This window comes from Mustela nigripes, chromosome 9, assembly GCF_022355385.1.
Source record: "Mustela nigripes isolate SB6536 chromosome 9, MUSNIG.SB6536, whole genome shotgun sequence".
Taxonomy (NCBI): domain Eukaryota; kingdom Metazoa; phylum Chordata; class Mammalia; order Carnivora; family Mustelidae; genus Mustela; species Mustela nigripes.
Window position 1 is genome coordinate 22,303,630 of NC_081565.1, and position 23,367 is coordinate 22,326,996.

The 23,367-nt window shown below is 39.5% G+C and overlaps 1 protein-coding gene across 3 annotated transcripts in view; it reads left to right on the forward strand.

The window, feature by feature from the left end:
• SVEP1 (sushi, von Willebrand factor type A, EGF and pentraxin domain containing 1) overlaps positions 1-23,367 on the forward strand; it is a 178,849-nt gene that overhangs the window by 137,257 nt on the left and 18,225 nt on the right. For all 3 annotated transcript variants that reach the window (XM_059411091.1, XM_059411092.1, XM_059411093.1), the window contains 6 exons: positions 1,200-1,872; positions 3,661-6,452; positions 8,670-8,895; positions 11,423-11,578; positions 19,783-19,846; positions 22,153-22,326. In XM_059411091.1, the coding sequence (XP_059267074.1) occupies positions 1,200-1,872; positions 3,661-6,452; positions 8,670-8,895; positions 11,423-11,578; positions 19,783-19,846; positions 22,153-22,326 (4,085 nt within the window). The remainder of the gene's footprint in view (positions 1-1,199; positions 1,873-3,660; positions 6,453-8,669; positions 8,896-11,422; positions 11,579-19,782; positions 19,847-22,152; positions 22,327-23,367) is intronic.

Below are 23,367 nucleotides of genomic sequence, written 5' to 3' on the forward strand. Positions count from 1 at the left end.
AAAGATTCTATTTATTTATTTGACAGAGAGAGATCACAAGTAGGCAGAGAGGCAGGCAGAGAGGCAGGCCGAGAAAGAGGAGGAAGCAGGCTCCCCGCTGAGCAGAGAGCCCGATGCGGGACTCGATCCCAGGACCCCGAGATCATGACCTGAGCCGAAGGCAGCGGCTTAACCCACTGAGCCACCCAGGCGTCCCGAGACCTAATACTATTTCTACTAGAACTGAAGCCTCATAGAACTCTGGCTGGGAGACAAGGCATGGAGAGGGGTTTCTGCTGGTCTTCTGGGGAAGGGGATCTCCATGCTGGCACTGAGGCACATTGGTCCAAGAAGAGCAGTCCCAGCAGAGCACAGTTTTGGATCAGGACCTGGTGTAAGCAGGTCAGGCAGCCAGTGTTGGTGCTGTGATGTCAACAGCAAGTGTCTCTGCATTTATGCTGGCGGGGGGGGGGGGGGAAGAGGAGGGAGGGAGAAAGGCGTCTGACAGCTCTTTTGTCTCTTGAGAGACAACTCTGCAAATGCCACCTCTCGCAGATGCTCTCTAAGAAGAACAAACAGTTTCCCCATGTGACCTAGGCATTCCTCAAATGGCTGTCTGCCCACTCACCCCCCACCCCACCCCAGGCTGCTTGCTTGTCTTCCCTCCAGGAGTAGGGCAGTGCCTCAGTTCTCCCTACAAGCCAAGACTACCAACATTTAAAACTTTGGTCTTCAAGCCCCATTGGTTGCAAAAATTCATGAAAATAAGCCCCTCTCATTTTCCCAGCGAATGGCTGTGGGGAAGTGTTCTCTGTCAATTCCCCTGAGCATTCCTTTTTCTCTCACCATTGAGACCAGGGCTCCCTCTCCTCCACAGCACCTACCATCCATTTCTCCCCCATACCATGTCTTGACACTTCCTTGTTGTGTACAACTCTCCCTCTAGTTGTACAGTTGTGCAGTTTGCTCTGTCTCCTCAGGTCAATTTCTTGGGTATTCAGAGTGATTTGATAATTTTCTAGTTGTGTTTGAGGGATGAGACGAGCCTGTAGAGTTCTTCTACTTATACCTCCATCTTAAGAAATATTATTTTAAAGAATAACGACTAAAAATAGTCATTGTTGCAAAGAGTAAAAAACTAAAAACAGAATTACAAAGGCACAAACACCTTTTCTCAAATATTATGCTTAGTTATTGTTCTTTTTCTCCCATTCTCATAGCTATACCCTAGCTGGTCCTGACACCATTGAATGCCTGGCCAATGGCAAGTGGAATGGAAGTAACCAGCAGTGTCTGGCTGTCTCCTGCGATGAGCCCCCCAATGTGGAACACGCCTCTCCAGAGACTGCCCATCGGTTATTTGGAGACATTGCCTTCTACTATTGCTCAGATGGTTACAGTCTGGCAGACAATTCCCAGCTCCTTTGCAATGCCCAGGGCAAGTGGGTTCCCCCCGAAGGTCAGGCCATGCCCCGTTGTATAGCTCATTTCTGTGAAAAGCCCCCATCTGTTTCTTATAGCATCTTAGAATCTGTGAGCAAAGCAAAATTTGCAGCAGGATCCGTTGTGAGCTTTAAATGCACAGAAGGTTTTGTACTGAATACCTCGGCCAAGATTGAGTGTTTGAGAGGTGGGCAGTGGAACCCTTCCCCCATGTCCATCCAGTGCATCCCTGTGCGGTGTGGAGAGCCTCCAAGCATCATGAATGGCTATGCAAGTGGATCAAACTACAGTTTTGGGGCCATGGTGGCTTATAGCTGCAACAAGGGGTTCTACATTAAAGGGGAGAAGAAGAGCACCTGTGAGGCCACAGGACAGTGGAGTAGCCCCACACCCACATGCCACCCTGTGGCTTGCAATGAACCACCCAAGGTTGAGAATGGCTTTCTAGAGGTAAGAGACTTAATGAGTGAGTGGTCCATGGCTTTCATCACTGACTGCTGGCCTCCTGTGGCTAACCTGGGATTAGAGACAGGACACTGGACAGATTAACTGTTGAAAAACAGAAGTGGCTGGACCTATAGGTAGTGAATATTTGAGGGAAGTTGATAGAAATTAGTGATCCTTTTAATATAGAGCTTTGTACCTTCTGCTAACATATAGAAGTGCTATTTGAAGTGCTTTGTAGCAATCCTTAGCCCTAACTATGAAGGTAGAATAAACCAATTTTAATACAATATTATTTTCCTTTATAGAAGAAATTATTCCAAGATGAATGTATATTTTATAGAAATCAAGGTCTCCTGGAACTTAGAGAAATCTGGTATCATTTCTGATTTTTAGAACAAAGATGGGGTGAATCATCTGTTCACTATAATGCAGTTATTACAATTTTCTTTCAGCGGACTTAAAGGTAGTTTCATCAGGACATAAAGAGTTCTCTCAGATGCACTCCTGTTCTCCTTGCACATTAATATGTGCCTAGTCTATTTCCCCAAATCAAGGACTATTTTATTTATTTTTTAAAGATTTTATTTATTTATTTTGACAGATCACAAGTAGGCAGAGAGGCAGGCAGAGAGAGAGAGGGAAGCAGGCTCCCCGCTAAGCAGAGAGCCTGATGTGGGCCTCAATCCCAGGACCCTGAGATCATGACCTGAGCCAAAGGCAGAGGCTTTAACCCACTGAGCCACACAGGTACCCCACAAGGGCTATTTTAAAGAGACAATATTCTAATTAAATATTATGTAAAAACCCACACATATGTCATACCTTTTCTCCTTTATATTCTAAATGATAGTAAATACCTTCTGTTTAACACCTCTGCTCTGAGGTACCAGATCCACTGGAAGAGGGTATATGTAGATGAGGAGGCTTTCTTCATTTGTTCATTTAGCAAATATCTCTGGAGCTCCTACTAGGTGCCAGGTAAGCACTGGAGAGCTGGTATTTAACAACACAGATTAGGTCTATGATGGCATGGTGCTTCCATGTGTGTACCCAAGAAAGAAATTTAAAAAAAAATTATGTCCACTAGAATAAGAAGTTCACTATATAGCATACAAGCTAGACTTCACCGTGATATTCCTTTTAAAATTTTCATGACTAATTCATGTGTGGTACTACCTAAAAATGACCTGTTATTAGTCCCTTATATATTTAAATATTGAGTTCATGAAGATTAACTTTTTGTTTAAAAGATAAGATACTGCTTTTCAATTCCCCATCTTTAGAGCAGCAGTTTTTAAGAGTATGTTAAGAATGAACACAAAACTTTGTACTCTTTGGAATATATCCATGAAAATATTTTATATGCTTTTTTTGACAATATTAACAAGTAAATGTAGGTCGTATGTGTATACTTCTTTCTCTGTAGTTAAAGCAACAGAACTACAGCATTGCTATCGTGAGCAAGATTTTTTTGAATTTACTAAGTAATTTATAATTTTTAGTAGTAGTCTACCAAATCATCAATTTAAAACTATTGATTTTTTACTTATGACAGTTCAGCCCCATGGTAAACATTTCTGCAATAAGGATTACCAAATTTGACCTGTCCTTTTCACTTACTAACATAGAACAGGCCTAATGAGAAAAGCATTAAGTCCTTATTTGCTTATGTCTTAACTGATTCGTCTTAACATAGGCACTTCAGTATATATTTCTTTATTATTGTTCAATGTCTTTAGTTAATTATTCATTATACATATAAGACTTAATTGTTTTCTCCCTATTATACAGCATACAACTGGCAGGATCTTTGAGAGTGAAGCGAGATATCGGTGTAATCCAGGCTATAAGTCCGTTGGAAGTCCCATATTTGTCTGCCAAGCCAATCGCCACTGGCACAGTGAATCCCCTCTGTCATGCATCCCTCTCAACTGTGGGAAACCTCCCCCGATCCAGAATGGCTACATGAAAGGAGAAAATTTTGAAGTAGGATCCAAGGTTCAGTTTTTCTGTAATGAAGGTTATGAGCTTATCGGTGATAATTCTTGGACATGCCAGAAATCTGGCAAATGGAATAAGAAGCCAAACCAGAAGTGTGTGCCTGCCAAGTGCCCAGAGCCTCCCCTCTTGGAAAACCAGCTCGTCCTGAAGGAGTCAGCTACGGAAGTAGGAGTGGTGATATTTTCTTGTAAAGAAGGACATGCCCTTCAGGGCCCCTCCGTCCTGAAATGCCTGCCATCACAGCGATGGAATGATTCTTTCCCTGTTTGTAAGATGGTTCTTTGCCTCCCACCTCCCCTCATTTCCTTTGGGGTCCCCGCTCCTTCGTCTGCTCTTCATTTTGGAAGTACTGTCAAGTATTCTTGCGTGGATGGGTTTTTCCTGAGAGGGGATCCCACCACCTCCTGCCAAGCTGATGGTACCTGGAGCTCTCCACTGCCAGAATGTATCCCTGTGGAATGTCCTCACCCTGAGGAAATTCTCAATGGCATCATCGATGTACAAGGTCTTGCCTATCTCAGCACAGCTCTCTATACCTGCAAGCCCGGCTTTGAGTTGTTGGGAAATACTACCATCCTTTGTGGAGAAAATGGTCACTGGCTTGGGGGGAAACCCACCTGCAAACCCATTGAGTGCCCAATGCCCAAGGAGATTTCAAATGGCAAATTCTCTTACACAAACCTACACTACGGGCAAACCATTACATACTCCTGTGACCGAGGCTTCAGGCTAGAAGGTCCCAAATCCTTGACTTGTTTAGAGACAGGTGATTGGGATATGGGTGTCCCGTCATGCAGTGCCATCCACTGTAATCCCCCACAACCCATCGAAAATGGATTTGTAGAAGGCGCAGATTACAGCTATGGGGCCATGATCATCTACAGCTGCTTACCTGGGTTCCAGGTAGCTGGCCATGCCATGCAGACCTGTGAAGAGTCAGGATGGTCAAGCTTCATACCAACATGTGTACCCATAGACTGTGGTCTCCCGCCTCATATTGATTTTGGAGAATGTACTAAGGTCAAAGATGGTCAGGAATCTTTTGTAGAAGAAGAAGATATGATGGAAGTTCCGTATGTGACTCCTCAACCTCCTTACCATCTGACAGCAGGGGCTAAAGCCGGAGAAAGCACCAAAGGATCTCCTACTCCACATTCTGCAAGCTTTCTATATGGCACCATTGTTTCATATACCTGTAATCCAGGATATGAACTTCTAGGGAGCCCTATGCTGATATGCCAGGAAGATGGCACTTGGAATGGCAGTGCTCCATCCTGCATTTCCATTGAATGTGACTTGCCCATTGCTCCTGAAAATGGCTTTTTGCATTTTGCAGAGACGACCATGGGCAATGCTGTACAGTATAGCTGCAAGCCAGGACACGTTCTGCTGGGCTCCAACATGAGGTTTTGTCTACAGAATAAAGAATGGAGTGGTGCTTCCCCAAGGTGTGAGGCCATTTCGTGCAAAGCACCAAATCCCATTATGAATGGCTCCATCAGAGGAAGCAACTACACATACCTGAGTGTGTTACACTATGAGTGTGATCCTGGGTATGTGTTGAATGGCTCTGAGAGGAGAACATGCCAACAAAATAAAAATTGGGATGAGAATGAGCCAGCGTGCTTTCCTGTGGACTGTGGGTCACCGCCAGTCTCAGCCAATGGCCAGGTGAAAGGAAATGAACATACATTCCAAAAAGAGGTTGAGTATACTTGCAGTGTAGGGTTCTTACTTGAGGGAGCCAGGAGTCGTGTTTGTCTTGCCAATGGAAGTTGGAGTGGAACCACTCCCATCTGTGTGCCTGTCAGATGTGCCACCCCACCACAGGTGGCAAATGGAGTGATGGATGGCCTGGACTATAGTTTTGGAAAGGAAGTGGCGTTCCACTGCCACGATGGCTACATGTTGCACGGTGCTCCAAAACTCACCTGTCAGTCCAGTGGCAACTGGGACGCAGAGTTCCCTCTCTGTAAACCAGTCAACTGTGGCCCTCCTGAAGATTCTTCCCATGGCTTTTCTAATGGCTTCTCCTTTTATCACGGGGGACATATACAGTATCAGTGCTTTCCTGGTTATAAGCTCCATGGGAGTCCTTCAAGAAGGTGTCTCTCCAATGGCTCCTGGAGTGGCAGCCCGCCTTCCTGCCTGCCTTGCAGTTGTTCCACGCCGGTGATTCAGAACGGAGCTGTCAATGGGACAGATTTTGGCTGCGGAAGGGCAGTCCAGATTCAGTGCTTCAAAGGCTTCAAGCTTCATGGAATTTCTGAAATCAGCTGTGAAGCCAACGGCCAGTGGAGCTCTGGCTTCCCATATTGTGAGCACACTTCCTGTGGTTCTCTCCCAGCCATTCCAAATGCATTCACCAGTGAGAGCGTCTCTTCGGAGGAAAATGTGGTAACTTACAACTGCAGATCTGGGTACGTCATACAAGGCAGTTCGGAGCTGGTTTGCACAGAGAAAGGGACATGGAGCCAGCCTTATCCAGTCTGTGTGCCCTTGTCCTGTGGACCCCCGCCATCTGTCGCCAATGCAGTGGCCACTGGAGAGGCACACACTTTTGAAAGTAAAGTGAAACTCAGGTAAGTCCATGGCTCTAGAGTCTTCAAAGGGTGCAGACAGGAGGATTGTAAAATAAAAAGCGCTAGGTCAAAAATTAAGCTAATTGGGAAAATACCATCTCTGGTCTGCTCTCCAAAAACTGAAGCTTTTCACACTTGGCCTTATTCTATTCATAATTGTTTAGAAATCCATTGGCTACATTTTCAGCTCATAGTCCCTCATATAATTGTCATGAATATCATATTCTGCTGACCTTCATGAAAGAGTGAGATTCTCCAGCGGGCTTTTGTATCTCTTAAGGCACCAGGCTCGTTTTTCTTCTAAACATCGTGCTGATAAGTTTATGATATCACTCTGTGGTTATATTCATACAAGCAAATATTGGGGAAGTAAGGCAAAAGCTGAATGATTCAGGTCAAAAAGCAGATACCTTCATTGAACTGCATATATAGGAAGATTTTTTTAAAGGTTTTATGTACCCCTGGGTATAAAAATATATGTTTATAAAAAATAAAAAATTAATAAAAAAAAAGGTTTTATGTATTATTTAATAAAAAAAAAGGTTTTATGTATTATTTATTTGACAGACAGAGATCACAAGTAGGAAGAGAGGCAGGCGGGGTCGGAGGGGGGGCGGGCAGGGAAGCAGCTTCCCTGCTAAGCAGAGAGCCCAGGACCCAAGACCCTGAGATCATGATCTAAGCTGAAGGCAGAGGCTTTAACCAAACCACTGAGCCACCCCAGCCCTCCTATATAGGAAGATAAATTAAGTAGACTTCCAACCTATGCTATTTGAACAAACTGAACTATTTAATGCACAAATAGTGATTTGTTTTTTGCTGTAATGTTATCTATAATGTGTTATTAAAAAGAACTAAGAGAATATGGAATTAATTTGCAATTTAATTTTTATTGGAATAAATGCCCATAAGATAGCTCAACCCTCTAAATCAATTTAGATTTTTTTCACGTCTGTGAAGGAGTTATGGATTATCCTTTACATATTGGATTCTAAGATTTTAATAATTCAGTCACTCTTCTTAAACATGTCTATTGTGGACATTTTAGCCCTACCTTTTTTCTCTCCTAATTGCAGTAAGGAGGAGACCCAAGGGAGTATCATCAATGGTAAGAAAGCTGACGAGTAGTTGATCATGCACAGAGGAGAAAAACAACAATTATCGCTCGTTTTTGAAACACATTTTCAATTGTGTCTTCAGATGTTGATGTGTGAGATACCTTGAGAAATCACAGTATCACCTGCTTCTCAAGAACTCCCCCCATTTATTATGCCTTGTCATGTGTTGATTATGTTTCAGATCTTTACGTGTAGTAAACAGATTACAAGTTTGCAAAACCTGTGACTCCTGTTTAACCTGGTGATTTGTGAAATTACAAAAAAAAAAATCCACCTAATAAATGTTAATTAGCTAAATGGTTTAATTTAAAAGGCAGTGTAGCATAGTAGCGAAAGCATGGATTTGAGAACCAGAGTCCCTAGGCCAGAATCTCAGCTCTGTCACTTCCTGGGGGAGTTTAGTGTCTCTGATGTCAGTTTCACCATCTGCCAAATGGGAGTGAAGATAATCATACCTACTCACAGGGTTGTCATGAGAATTAAATGGATTAATATTTGTAGGGCACTTAGAACAGTGACTAGAATTTAATAAGTGCTATGTAAACATTTGCTGAATAAATAAATCCAAATTTTATAAATCATAAGGTACTGTGGAGCCAGGCTGATTGGAGTTTGAACACCAGTACTGTTGTTACATAATAATATCAACTACTCAGGATTTAAAGAAATACCCTATGTAAAGGACTTAGACCAGTGCTTGGCACAAAGTAGATTCTCAGTAAATATTACTTATGTTATATTCTTAACTAGTATCTGAGTCTGTGTTGCGATATGTCTAGAATGTTTTGAACTGTTAGGTCTTTTCAGAATAAAAGTGAATTCAACGTTGAAATTGTCCACAACAAGGGTAAATAACATGAGCAACATTTAAATCAACTTTAGGCTTGGCTCATCCTTAATGTGGACAGCAAAGGACTGATCAGCTTGTCATTGTTCTGTCGGTCTTTTAGCAAGGCAATCCCATTCCCTTGACATTCAAATCAGTTTCAATGCATCACATAAAATGTCTACTGAGCTTTGTAACAGCATCTTAAACCCAAGAAGTCACCAACAGCATTGTACTCTCTTTAAGGTGCTTATTTTGCTTTTTCCATTGCAGATGTCTGGAAGGGTATGTGATGGATACGGATGTAGACACATTCACCTGTCAGAAAGATGGTCATTGGTTTCCTGAGAAAATCTCCTGCAGCCCTAAAAAATGCCCTCTTCCAGCAAATATAACATATATACGTGTTCATGGGGATGATTTCAGTGTGAATAAGCAAATTTCTGTGTCATGTGCAGAAGGGTATATCTATGAGGGAGTTAACATATCAACGTGTCAGGTAAGATTCTCTGTCCTAGAACCTGTACCTGTACCTCATTTATATATATTAAATGTGTGTGTTTGTCAACAGCAGTATCTTGCTATTCTGAAAAGGAAAAAAAAAAGTCAAGTTTCCAGCTGTGTCAAGAATTTGAGGAGCTTTGTGGTAGAAATATTTTAAAACATATCTTTCTTTTCAATAGCTCCATTTTTAAACTATGAAAATGCCAGGAGTAGGTGAAAAGTGCCAAAGTGAAATAAAATGTTAAGATATCTATAACAAAATATTCATGGAAAATTAACCACAAGTCTACACATAAATGTGGTAAAGAGTGTCCTTGTGTGGGAGATGAGGCCTGACTGATACCAACTGTGTGCAGTTTTAGTAGAAAAACCAGAGGTTACAGAAACAGACAGCAACTTAGAGCCAAATCCTATCTCCACTACCTACTACTTGTGTGACTTTAAGAAAGTCACTTAAAATGTCTGAGCTTCAGTTTCCTTACTTGAAAAAAAGGTGTCTAGTAATATGTGTCTTGTATGGTCAGAATGAGAAACTAGGGAGTGAACGGGGGAAATGCCTAGACCAGCACCACAGAGAGCAGCTACCCCTAGCTCATCCCCTTCTCCTAGCTTCTGTAAGATAAACCAGAGAAAGAAAAATAAAATGAGTTATTAGTATGTTCTTCCATTGCTAGAGTTGGGGGAGTGAGGAGGTGAAAGCCAGGACAGGCTGCATGGCAAAGAAAGGACTTTGCCTTCAACATTCCTTTGAACTCCAGCTCAGATATTAACAGGTTCTCTGATGACCTGTTTCCCCCACCCCCTTTATTTGTAAATCTGTAATTGGAAGGATTAAATTATTGAATGTTTGTAAAGCATCTAGTGCATGACTGACATTTAGTAGGGATTCAAGAACTATTTCAAAGTCTTCCCAGTTTTCCATTTATAAATCATGCATACTCAATGATTCATTGCTACCAAACCTAAAAAGAGGAACATCACAAGAAGCAGCTCAGATGACTGTCAGAGTTACCACACTCTCAAAATTGGTATCTTTCCAGATGGCCCCTTTTAGATTTAGCACTGAAGCAGTCTTAGGGGCAACTTTTTCACAGACCCTGAGCTGTCTGAAATAAGCTTACAAGAAGTTTGTCCCACCATGCTTAGGGAATTAATTCAGTGCTTTCCCAGAGTTTTTCCAGGTTGGGTATGTGGATAACTGGGTGCTTCTCCATGTGCCCTGTAGGACCCTGATGTATTGGTGACTATGTTTTGTGGGGGGGGGTTGTTGTTTTTGGAGTCAGTAATTTATTTTTGACAACCCTTATTACTTTCTCCACGTAAGGTATGACCCCTCACCCTCACACAACTGAGTCTTGGGTTGATTTTGGTCTGAAAGGTAGACTAGACCCTTTCTAAGTGTTTAAATGTAGAAATTGTCCATAACTATGTTCAGTGCCTAGAAATATTTTATTTTGATACAACAAATTGATTCTGTACTTCATAGAACAAATAAATGGATGAGAAGATCAATGTGAATTTTGAAGAATGAAGGAGATCCAGCCCTTCCCAAGATTAAGACATATTACAGAATTACAAATGTCCTATCAGTGTGATGTGTAGATTCAGCAGAGAGGAAATTGAGTGGAATGGAAGAAATAAACCAAAAGTACATCCTGATAAAGGAATCATCACAGTCCATGGAGAAAGAAATCATTAGTAAACAAATTATTCTAATATAGTGAACTAACCATTATAGGGAAATACTAAAATGTGTCAAAACAGATCCCAGATATATCAAAGAAACCAATACTACATAGTTTTTAAAAGTGAATAGTAATGCCCAGAATAATTTATGCAGAAAGATATGTATATTGAAGCATTATTCACAGAATTGAAAAATTAGATACAACCTCAATTTCTGACATTAGGGAAGTGCTTAGTGATGAGACAGACACATATGTAAAATTAATTCTGCCTCATATGTGGAGTAATTGTTCTGTTTTAGACTGTTATCCAGCTCATGCAGTATTTTCTCAAAGAAAACAAAAATATATAATAACAAGAGAATAATAGTCTCCAAGGGAAACATCTGGGTATGCCTCACTTTCACCCAAATAGAAAGATACTGAAAAATGTTAACTCTGACTGTGGTGGGTTTGGGAGGAGGGGAGTGAAGTGAAATGTAAGGATGCGTTGGTGTCAGTCTTGGAATATTTGTGTCAACTTTCCAGTCCTCCTTCATCGTAATGAAAACATACTTTTTGGTGTTCCTGATTTTTAAAGGATTCTATTAGGAAGAAAATGCTTATTTTATGTTTCTGAGAAATGTCTAAGATTGTTCAGCAGTAACTAGGAAGGCCATCTAATATTTAATGTGTGCTTTTAAGGCCACAGATAATACTCAGGAGAAGTAGAACCAAATTCTAGGTTCTTTGGACCATCATATTGGGGATTATTCTTCTATGCCAATATTTACAAGTTTCTTCATTCATATGTATTAACTCCTAAATGTAACTTCTCATCTGTCATTTGTTATTTAGCTTGATGGCACCTGGAAGCCACAGTTTTCTGATGAATCCTGCAGCCCAGTCTCTTGTGGGAAACCTGAAAGTCCAGAACATGGGTTTGTGTTTGGCAGTAAATACAGCTTTGGAAGCACAATTATTTATCAGTGTGAACCTGGCTATGAATTAGAGGTAAGTGAATACATTGGTTAACTAGAATTAATTTGTTTTTCCAATATACTTGGGAACATTTTTAGTATTAACACCAATTTGTTTCACTGATTTTGGTCTTAAAAGACTTTTTATACTTTGTTACCATATTTCCTAACACTTTCCAAGAAATATTTTAAGTGACTTACAATTTTAAAAAACAAAACAAGTCTCTACATCTGTATCTTTGGGGTAAATACCCAGTAGTGCAATTGCAAGGTTATAGGGCAGCTTTATTTTAATTTTTTGAGGACTCTCCCAAGATACAGATCTAGTAAAAAGAAGGGCCATATGTACCCCAATGGTCACAGCAGCAATGGTCACAATCACCAAACTGTGGAACGAGCCAAGATGCCCTTCAACAAACAAGTGGATAAAGAAGACATGGTCCGTACATACAATGGAATATTACACAGCCATCAGAAAGAACGAATACCCAACTTTCATATCAACATGGATGGGACTGGAGATTTTGCTGAGTGAAATAAGTCAAGCAGAGAAAGTCAATTATCCTATGGTTTCACTTCCTTATGGAGTATAAGGAATAACATGGAGGACATTAAGAGAAGAAAAGGAAAAGGGAATTGGGGGAAATCAGAGTGGGAGATGAAGCACGACAGACTGTGGACTCTGAGAAGCAAACTGAAGGTTTTGGAAGGGAGAGGGGTGGGGGGTTGGGTGAGCCTGGTGGTGGGTATTAAGGTAGGCACCAATTGCGTGGAGCACTGGGTGTGGTACATAAACAATGAATCTTGGGACACGGGAAAAATAAAATTTTAAAAAAAAGTTTCAAATTCAAAAAATCAAGGCCATGAGGAAGAAGAGGAAGCTGGAATACCAGCCACAAGGCTGATACTGTTACTTTAGTTGGCCATTTAAACCTATGTTTTGACCTCCTGTTAATCCTACTGTGTAACAGGGCAGTCCATCTGTCACTGTGGGGAGGTGACCATAGGGATTCAGGTATGCAAACTAAGACTTCCTCAAACTGCGTTTAAATACCTTGGAGGGTTCTTGGTTGAAATGCCAGGTTGCTGTATGCCAAGTGTGGCCTGAAAATCCTCAGAGCAGTTCTGACCAAATACCAAGTTATGTCTCAAGACCACTCCTGGTTTGTAATATTAAAACCCCGTCAACAAAACCTGTGTCTCCCTATTTACTTTGGTGGGAACGCTACAGTTAATTTTTTTTTTTTTTTTAGTTTTTGTTGTTGTTTTTTATTTTTTATTTTATTTTTTTAAATTTATTTGTTTGACACAGAGAGATCACAAGTAGGCAGAGAGGCAGAGAGGAAGGAGGAGGCTCCCCACTGAGCAGAGAGCCTCATGCGGGGCTCGATCCCAGGACCCTGAGATCATGACCTGAGCTGAAGGCAGAGGTTTTAATCCACTGAGCCACCCAGGTGTCCCTGTTGTTGTTTTTTAATCACCCAATGATCATCATGATGAGTACCCCTCCCCTTAACCCCCCTCACCTATTTAACCCATCCCTCCACCCATCTCCCCTCTGGTAAACATCAGTTTGTTATCTATAGTTAAGAGTCTCTTTCTTGGTTAGTTTCTCTCTCTCTCGATCTGTTTTCCCCTTTGTTCATTTGTTTCTTAAATTCCACATATGAGTAAAATCATATGGTATGTGTCTTTCTGTGACTGACTTATTTCACTTAGCACCCATGTCATTGCAAATGGCAGGATTTCATTCTTTTTTATGGCTGAATAATACTCCATTGTAATATACAACACATCTTTATCCATTCATCAATTAATAGATACTTGGGCTACCTCCATGTCTTAGCTATTGTAAATAATACTACAATAAATGTAGGGATGCATATACCCCTTTGAATTAGTGTTCTTTGCTCTTAGGGTAAATACCCAGTAGTGTGATTGCTGGATAGTAGGGTGGTTCTACTTTCAACTTTTTGAGGAACCTCCATAACGTTTTCTAGAGTGGCTGCACCAGTTTGCCTTTCCACCAACAGTGCAAGAGGGTTCCTTATTCTCCACATACTCACCCATGCTTGTTGTTTCTTGTGTTTTTTATTTTAGCTATTCTGGCAGGTGTGAGATGATATTTCCTTGTGGTTTTGATTTGTAATTTCCTGGTGATGAATGATATTGAACATCTTTTCATGTGTCTGTTGTCCATCTGTATGTCTTCGATGGATAAATACCTGTTCATGTCTTCTGCCCATTTTTAATTGAATTATTTGTTTTTTGGGTGTTGAGTTCTTTATATATTTTGGATACTAACCCTTTATTAGATACGTCATTTGCAAATATCTTCTCCCATTCCATAGGGTGTCTTTTAGTTTTGTTGATTGTTTCGTTCACTGTACAAGAGCTTTTTTAAAAAAGATTTTTATTTTTAACTAATCTCTACATCCCAACATTTTTCATAATATCCTAATTATATTTCTGTGTTGTTTGTAACTTCTCTCATTTATTATTTTATTTATTTCAATCCTTTCTCTTTTCTTTTTTGATAAGTCTGGTTAGGGTTTTTTTCTTATATAAATATTGCTACTCTGGCTTTCTTTTGATATGCAGGTGCATGAGAGATGTTTCTCCATCTCCTTACTTTCAATCTGCAGGTGTCTTTAGGTCTAAAATGAGTCTCTTGTTGGCAGTATATAGATGGGTCTTGGTTTTTTATCCATTCTGTCACCCTATGTCTTTTGATTGTAGCTTTTAGTCCATTTACTTTCAAAATAATCATTATAGATATGTATTTATTGCCATTTTATTACTTGTTTTGTGGTTGTTTCTGAAGTTTTTCTCTGATCCTTTCTTATCTAATACTCTCTTTCATGTTTTGCTGATTTTCTTTAGCAATACATTTGGATTTCTTTCTCTTCATTCTTTGCATATTTATTAGTAGTTTTTGATTTGTGGTTACCATTAGGTTTGTATATAACATCTTCTGCATATTGCAGTCTAAATTAAGTTGATAGATATCTAAGTTTGAACCCATTCTTTCCTCCTCACCTCCTCATATTTTAGGTATATGGTGTCATATTTTACATCCTTTTATTTTGTGAGTTACTTGATTGATTTTTCACAAAAATATTCATTTTTATTGCTTTGTGTTTCCTACATTCATTATGTCATTTTTGGTCTATCCTTTCCACTGAAAGAGTTCCCTTTTATATTTCTTGCAAGGCTGGTTTAATGGCCATGAAATCCTTTAGTTTTTGTTTGTCTGGGAAACTCTTTATCTCTCCTACTATTCTGAATGATAGCCTTACTGGATAGAGGGTTCTCAGCTATAGATTTTTCTCCTCAGCACTTTGAATATATCTTTCAGTTCCCTGCTGGCTTGGAAAGTTTCTATTGAAAAAAATCCACTGTTAGTCATATAGGGTTTCCTTTGTATGGAACTGTCTTCTTTTGTCTTGCTGCTTTTAATATTTTTCTTTCTCACTGTATTTGCCATTTTAGTCACAATGTGTCTTGGTGTATATCTGCTTTTGTTGATTTTGTTGGGGGTTCTCTGTACCTCCTAGATCTGGGTATCTGTTTCTGTCTCCAGATTTAGGAAAGTTCTCAGCTATTATTTCTTCAAATAAATACTCTACCACCTATTCTCTCTCTTCTTCTGGGATTCCAGTAATATAAATGTTATTATGTTTGATGTAGTCACTGAGTTCCCTAAATCTGTTCTCATTTTGCATAATTCTTTTTTCTATTGTTCAGCTTGATTACTTTCCATTACTCTGTCTTCTGTGTCATTATTTCTTTCCTCTGCTTCTTCCAGTGTGCTGTTACTTCTATTAAGCATTTTGTTCATTTTGTTTATTGAGCACTTTATCTCTGCTATGTTATTCCTTATTTCTTTGTTAATGGTCTCACTGATGTCATCCATTCTTTTGTCAAGTCTAGTGAGTATCCTTATGATCATTGCTTTAAATTGTCCATCAGGCATGTAACTTATATCTGTTTTGCTTAGATCTTTGGATGTGACCTTGTCCATACTTTCATTTAGGACAAAATCCTCTATCTTCTCATTTTGTCTAACTCTCTGTGCCCGTTTCCCTGTGTTAAGAATGCTATGTCTCTTGAGGGTAATGGCTTTATGAAGAAGAGGTCCTGTAGTGCACTGCAGTGTAGTGTCCCTTGTTCCCCAGGGCCTGGTACTTCTGAGTGTGTCTCCAGTGTGTCTTGTGTGTGCTCTGCTTTTGTGTCCCAGCTGCTTTTTCCTTCAGGCCAGTGGTCTGCAGAGGTTCTCTCTGCCAGTTGTGGGCAGTGTTTGTCCCTGGCCTAAATGTGGCACATTTTAACTAGGTCTGCTCTGGTCCATTTGTGAAATGAGACCTGTCACCACCACCACCAGAACTGAGCCCTTGCAAAACTCCCAGGTCAGGAGTACAGTGCTGGCAGGTTTTTAGGCTGGTCTTCTGGAGTAGGGGGCCCATTTTCCTGCGACTGAAGCAAGTATGACTGGAAAGGGGGGTTGTTCTGGAGTGTGAGATGGCAGGGTTGGTGTAAGTAAGTTAGGTAGTAAGTGTTGGCACTGTGGTGGTTCCTACAGGTAGCCCTGTGCTTCTGCTTAGGAGTGGGGGAGGGAAATGGTGCCTGCCAATTCCATTGTTCCCAGAAGGGGCTCTCCGTGAATGCTGTGTCTCTGAGACATACTCTGGGATGAGCAACTAACCTCCCCACTGTGTGTCCCAGGCATTCTTCAGATCACTGTGTCTATGCTGTCTGTCATTCTGGAGATGTTTGCCTGTCTTCTCTCCAAGAACACCTCAATGTCCTCCAAGCTCTTCCAGATCTTTAAAATTCTAGGCTTTAAGCCTGCCAGAACTCATGAAATTCAAGCCCTTTTGCTTTCCAAGCCAATTGCTGTGGGGATTCATCCATGTGCTCCCCTGTGTGCTGGTCTGTCTCTTACCCTTCTCTGCTGTTGCAGCTCCCTCCCCACTGCAGTGGCCTGATCTTATTCTCTCCCCAAACACATCTCTGCACTTCCTGCCTTCTTTGTTGTGGCCTCTTATCTATCTTTAGTTGTGGAATTTGTTCTGCCAGTGTTCCAAGTTGATTTGGGGAGTATTTAGTATGATTTGATATTTACCTAGTTGTATTTGTGGGATGAGGCAAGTCTAGGGCCCCCCTACTCCACAGCCATCCCCCCTCCTATCTGGAATCAGTTTTGCTGAAGCATAAATCATATCATCAAACTTCAAATTTAGGAGGCTTGCTTATATTTCCTAACATTGTCATCTGAGTTTTCATGAAACTTACTGTTTTTATTGTTGTGGTATTTAAGTGTGGGTTTTGCAGAAGTATTCATTGTATTATTTGTTAAATTTGTGTAGTACAGTCCACTATTTTTTGACCATGCATTCAGAGAATTGTCATAAGATAGATCCACGAAAGCTGGAACTAGACTTATGTAGATCTTATTTCATTTCTCCAGAAGATTTAAAAAAAAAATGTATGATCATGTAATGGTTGATTGCAGTTGGAATTTCTGTTTTTAAATTTTATTTTTTCATGTGAGAGTACTAATCTTACAATTTGTTAAGAAGTAAAGTGGTATAAAATTTAAACTTATGAATTTAAATTTAATATTTAATAAGTAGATGGGTCATTAAATTTGAGGAAGTAGATAACTTACCTTAAAAGTTTAGGGGAATATCCTAGTGTTAACTACAAAATTTAGAGAAGTACTATAGAATAGTTCTCATTCTAAGCTATCTGTTAGAATCATCTTAGAAACTTCTAAAAAATATTAATGTTTAGTTACTTGCAGAAACAACCAGTGCCAGGTGTGGGAGATGAAATGTAAAAGATTAACCTAGAAAAGTTTGTCATGTGAGATATTAGGGAATCTCAAAGGCTATGTATTAAAAAGACTTGAAGGCCAACTGGGTGAGGTTCCCACAGGCCAAAATGAGATCATTTGGGCTTCAGAAAGGCAATAACTTTAATGGACTAAGCCCATCAAATCTGTCATGAACAATAGTAGACTCATAAAGACACAAGAAAATTAGTTGGTAACTATTAGAGGACGCTCATGACCAAATTCATGATTTTGAAAACAGACAATGAAAGGGGAAGAATTGTCTTTTCCATGCTAACTGAATGATAAGAAAACCAATAGTAAATGAACAGAAGTTTCCTTTATAGAAGTATTTCAGTCAATAAGTGATAGAACTTAAATCTCAGAGTTTGCAACTCTTATGGTCTAGTGGATTTAGGCCATCATCATTGTGGCTACTAGTGTTAGAAAAAAAATAGAGGCAACCAGAGATTATGTGCCTCTGGGTGGAAGAACACATTGTATGACAAAGTCTTGTCAAAAAGAAGAAAAAGTGGTAAGACATACCATCATGAGGCAATCAGCAAAATTCTGTCTGTAGAAATAGTTACAGAACAAGTGACACAGTTTTCCAGCTTCTGAAACAAAGAAGTTGACAGGGTAAGAGGTGAAGAAATAGAAGGAATCTATATTTTAAAAAGGTACATAAACCATGTAGACCTTAGTTTGGTCTGGATTCAAGTGAACCATAAAGCAATAAATTATAAAGTTTATGCAACAGTTGGAAATTTGACCACTAATCAGATTGTTATTAATATTAAAGAATTGTTACTTATAAGCTATGATAGTGTTATTGGTTGTTGTGGTTATAGTTTTAAGAGCCTCATCTTTTAGAGATTTGTACTGAAATAATTACTGGTAAATTATTTGATGTCTGGGATTTGCTTCAAAATAATGTGCCTTCTTAGGAAGGCGGTAGGGCTTAGATGAAACAAGTTTGGCCTCAAATTAATCCTATAAGGTGGGGTGTGGCTATTTGGGAGTGTGTTACTTTTATTTCTCTTTTTATATTTTGCTTGAGTTCTTCTCCATGCTTTAAATTCCTTATCTACTATAAAATAATAAATAAAGTAAAATTTTATAATACATGTTTAAAAGGATTAGTGTCTAATGCATTAAGGGGCTTGATTCTAAGTCAATATATGCACAAAGATTTTGTTACCTATTTCTTCATTACTCAGAGCCCTTTGGATATCAAATTATCCAAATTTGGACATCAAATTATCTTGAATTTGATATCAGATTATCTTGAAGCTGTGTTCTACATTAGTAAGATCTGAGAAAGAGCTATTGCCTCTCTTTTGGTTTTACCTAATTTTGAGGAAGTATATAACAAGCCATTAAAGTCAGCTCCCTGACTATTTAAGATCACTTATGATTATAGTAAGAGATAAGCAACAATGAAGGAAGAAACAAAGACTCATAAAAATTATATCCAGAAGTCAAAGAGAATTAATCTTAGCTCATATATGCCTATAATAACTATAGGGAACCAACAGCCTATAGAGCCATCAAGGGCTATGAGATACTGAAGAATGTACAAAAATATATTCAGAATAATGATTATAAATAATTTTTCAAGTAAGTTCTATTTATTTAACTTTATTTCAGAAGGCATGGAAGTAATGTTTAAGAAGATTTTTATTGCAAGTATTTAAAATTTTAGATGCTTGGGCCCTTAATAGGTTAAGTTTATCTTTAATGGATAATTTACATTGTCAAAAAAATTCAGTCCTCATACCAGTAAGATACCTTGACTTGTTTCACATGCAAGGGTATAAAAAAACCAATTCCCATTCTTTGCTGTACCTTTCAGGTATTGAAAACTAAATTCAATTCAAAATATTTTTAAAATTTACTCAACAAGTAGACCTCCTTGACATTTCAGACACATTTCTCATCAATCTTTGCTATTGGTTATAATCAGTTGTCACTTGAATAGAAAGTGAAACAAATTAATTACACCGGTCAGCCCAGTGTATGAATTTTGAAAGCATTTTTGAAAGTCTAAGCTTCCTGGCGCCTGGGTGACTCTGTGGGTTAAAGCCTTTGCCTTTGGCTTGGGTCATGATCTCAGGGTCCTGGGATTGAGCCCCGCATTGGGCTCTCTGCTCAGCAGGGAGCCTGCTTCCTCCTCTCTCTCTCTCTGCCTGCCTCTCTGCCTACTTGTGATCTCTGTCTGTCAAAAAAAAAAGTCTAAGCCTCATCCTTAAACCATATTTATTTAATGAATTCATTTAGCATTCCAGTGCTGGGAGATTCTGGCTTATAGCTATGATTACTTTGCATTCCCTTATTATCTTTTCATCGTTAAGGTATAATCCTGGAAATAATCTTTTTTTTTTTTCCTCATTGATTCACAGGGGAACAAGGAACGTGTTTGTCAGAAGAACAGAATGTGGAGTGGAGAGGTAGCAAGGTGTAAAAGTAAGTCACGTGACATTTAGCAGTCCCAAGAACAATACTGATGCCTCATAGTAACACTGTGGCCACATTTCCTTTATAAATCAGTGTTTCAATTAAAAAAAAAATTTTTTTTAATCATCTCTACAAACTGTGTGACTCTTAGATAGGATTTCACTCAAGGTCACCAAACCAACAAAGAGATTAATGACTGAAGTGGCATAGAGCACAAGATTACTGACTCCGGAGTGGCAAACACTTTGTTAGAAATTAGTTAACTATTGAATTTATTTTCATTCTTTTTGTGGGCTCCCCCCCCCAAATAATTATAAATTAGAAGGCTTAGCCCTTCTGCTTTTTGGTGATGGTACTAGCCAGTACTTACAGTCTTTTAAAGTGATGTTGCATCTGCCAAGTAAATGAGTAGTTGTGGAATTTTGTATTAACTCATTTAATGAGAAAACCCAAATTTATTTAGCAAGACATGAGTTAATTCATATGAGTTTATTCTCAGCACATGGTTCATATGATTCCTCTGCCAGAGAAAATGTATAGTCGACCCCGTAAACAACCCAGGTTTGAACTGGGCATGTCCACTTACGTGTGGTTTGTTTCAATAAATACAGTATGATACTAGAAATTTATTTCTCGTTCTTATGATTTATAGACTTATAGATTTTATAGACTTACAGACTTTTTTTTGACAGATAGAGATCACAAGTAGGCAGAGAGGTAGGCAGAGAGAGAGGAGGAGGAAGCAGGCTCCCTGCTGAGCAGAGAGCCTGATACAGGGCTCCATCCCTGGACCCTGGGATCATGACCTGAACCAAAGGCAGCGCCACCCAGGCGCCCCTATTCTTTTTTTTTTTTTTTTAAGATTTACTTATTTGAAAGAGAAAGAGAGAGAGAACAGGTGCATGAGGAGGAGGCACAGAGGGAGAAGGAGAGAGAATCTCCAGGTACCTCACTGAGCACAGAGCCCAGCACAGGACACGATCTCAGGACACTTAGATCACAACCTGACCGAAACCAAGGGCGGGATGCTCAACCAACTCACCACCCAAGCCCCCCTATACAAATCCTATTCTTTTATTTGTGGGGTTTTTTTTCATTTTCCTTCTAAATTGTCAAAAATCAAATATAGTAGTATCTATATCAACCTGTTTTCAGGGAAGTCTGTTCACTGATAGATACAGAGGTCAGTGTAGGTAATAATTTAGTAAATCATATAGGAATCTTTCAAATCAGGTTGCTCAGTATGAGCACTTTTTCCCCTCAGAAATATTTGTAATTTTTATAAGGCTCAGGAAAATGTATAATAAAATATATAAAAATATCAAGTTTTATCCCTGAGTGGTGGCATTAAAACTATTATTTTCTTTTTGCTTATTTGTGTTTTCTAATTTTCTACAAAGAACTTGTGCCATGTGTTTAATAATTTAGAAAGAAAAAGAAAAAAATCCCACAGCACAGAATAGGATTTGCATTTTAACAATATCCCTAGATGGTTTGTTTTTTTTTAGATTTTATTTATTTATTTGAGAGAAAGAGCAAGAGAGAGTTGGGTGAAGGTCAGAGGGAGAAGCAGACCCCCCACTGAGCAGGGAGCCCAGTGCGAGACACAATCCTGGGATTCCAGGATCATGACTAGAGCTAAAGATAGATGCCCAACCAGCTGAGCCAACCAGGCGCCCTCCCTCCCTGATTTCCATGCACATCAGTCTAGGAACATTGCCTTGGACTAATGGCTTTTAGCCTTTGGCCCACTGGAACATCCTACGGAGCTTTGAAAAATTCCTTGCCCAGATAAATCAGTTAAGTCAGAATCTCTGGGGTGGGAAGCCACATCTATATATTTTTAAAGCTCCCAGGTAATTCCAAGAGCCATGGTCCCAGTGTACAGAATCCTTACCAGGCTGGCTGAAGCTGGGAGGAGTCAGTTAGCATCAAATCCACTGGCTCTCAAACCCTGAGTGAGCACTGGAAATCATATGGGGAGCTTCTAATACCAGAAGTGAGGCTACAACACAGAGATTCCGATTCATTTGGTCAGAGAGAAGCCTTGCTCATTTATACCCCCAGCATTATTAACTACAAAAGGTGACAATATATATAAAGATAAATAGAGTCAACAGGAAAATACCAATCTTTAATTGCCTACATGCCTAAAGCGAAACTTACACATGCTGGGATTTTTCAAGCGTATCCTTGTGTCTCACATAGGAGTAGGCTTCAATATTTTCTGTGATGCACTGAGTAGCGATTGCAGCAGAGGAAGGAAAGACAATTGGAAGAAACATTTAATACGAGGCTTTGGTTTTTCTTTCTAGAGACCAGTTGTGAAGCTCCACTTGAGTTTCTGAATGGGAAAGCTGAAGTTGAAAACACCACGACTGGCCCCCGGGTGCTGTATTCCTGCAACAGAGGGTACAGCCTTGAAGGGGCACCTGAGGCACACTGCACGGAACACGGAGCTTGGAGCCACCCACTTCCTGTTTGCAAACGTGTGTGTTGACTCTAGAGGTTTTGTCAGCTTCCGTTTTGTGATTAGTTTCCCAAATGTCTAAACACAGAGAAAACTCCCCTGAGTGAGACTGGCCCAGAAAAAGCAATCTGTGCATCTCCAAACCAAATCCTGTGGGGTATTTTTTAAAGATTTTATTTATTTATTTGAGAGAGAGTGAAACAGAGAGAGAGCATGAGCAGGTGGAGGAGCAGAGGAAGAGGGAAAAGCAAACTCCCCGCTGAGCAGGAACCGGACCAACCCAGGATCCGGAGATCGCAGTCTGAGCCAAAGGCACATGCTGAATCGACTTAACCTTAACCTCTGGGATATTTTTAAAAATCTATTCATATTATCTGAAATATCCAGTCTGAGAATCAGCTTTCATTAGATTCCTTGGATGATTACAAGCAGTCCAAGGCACTAATGAAAAGAAATGCAGCTTAATGAAAAAATTTTGACCCACATGTATAAGGAATTTGTTTAAGGATGTAAAAAGGGTGAAGCCAGAATATATTAAGGTGCAATTTTAATACAATAAAATATGTATAAGTATAGTGAATGAAGATAATTAGTTATAAACATTAGAATAAAAACAATATTCACAGGCAAGATCTAATTTGACAGAGTGCTGGTTATGTTTAAAGTATTAAAATGCACAAAATGAGTCTTTAGGATTCAGCTGATCCCCACTTCACTCATACAGACTTCTTTGAAAATTAAAAAAAAAAAGAAAACTGCTGAAATATGTTATGTGTGCCACACACTTGCACTAAGAAATCCCGGTGCTGTAATCATTTTTTGTTTTTGCTTCAGATGTACAGAATGAACCCATTTTTATGAATAAGCCTTGCAAACTCTACAATTTAAGCTATACTATCCTGTTTAAGTAGTGTGAGTCTGAAGTTTAATTCAGCTCACTTAGAAAAGTCTGATGCTTCTCTGGGGCATCCTTCTGAAGGATGTTCAGTAAAAGAAAGTAAAGTGACAAAGAGAAGCATTTAATCTGCGTTCTTATTATTCTTCCAAAACCAAGGCAGTG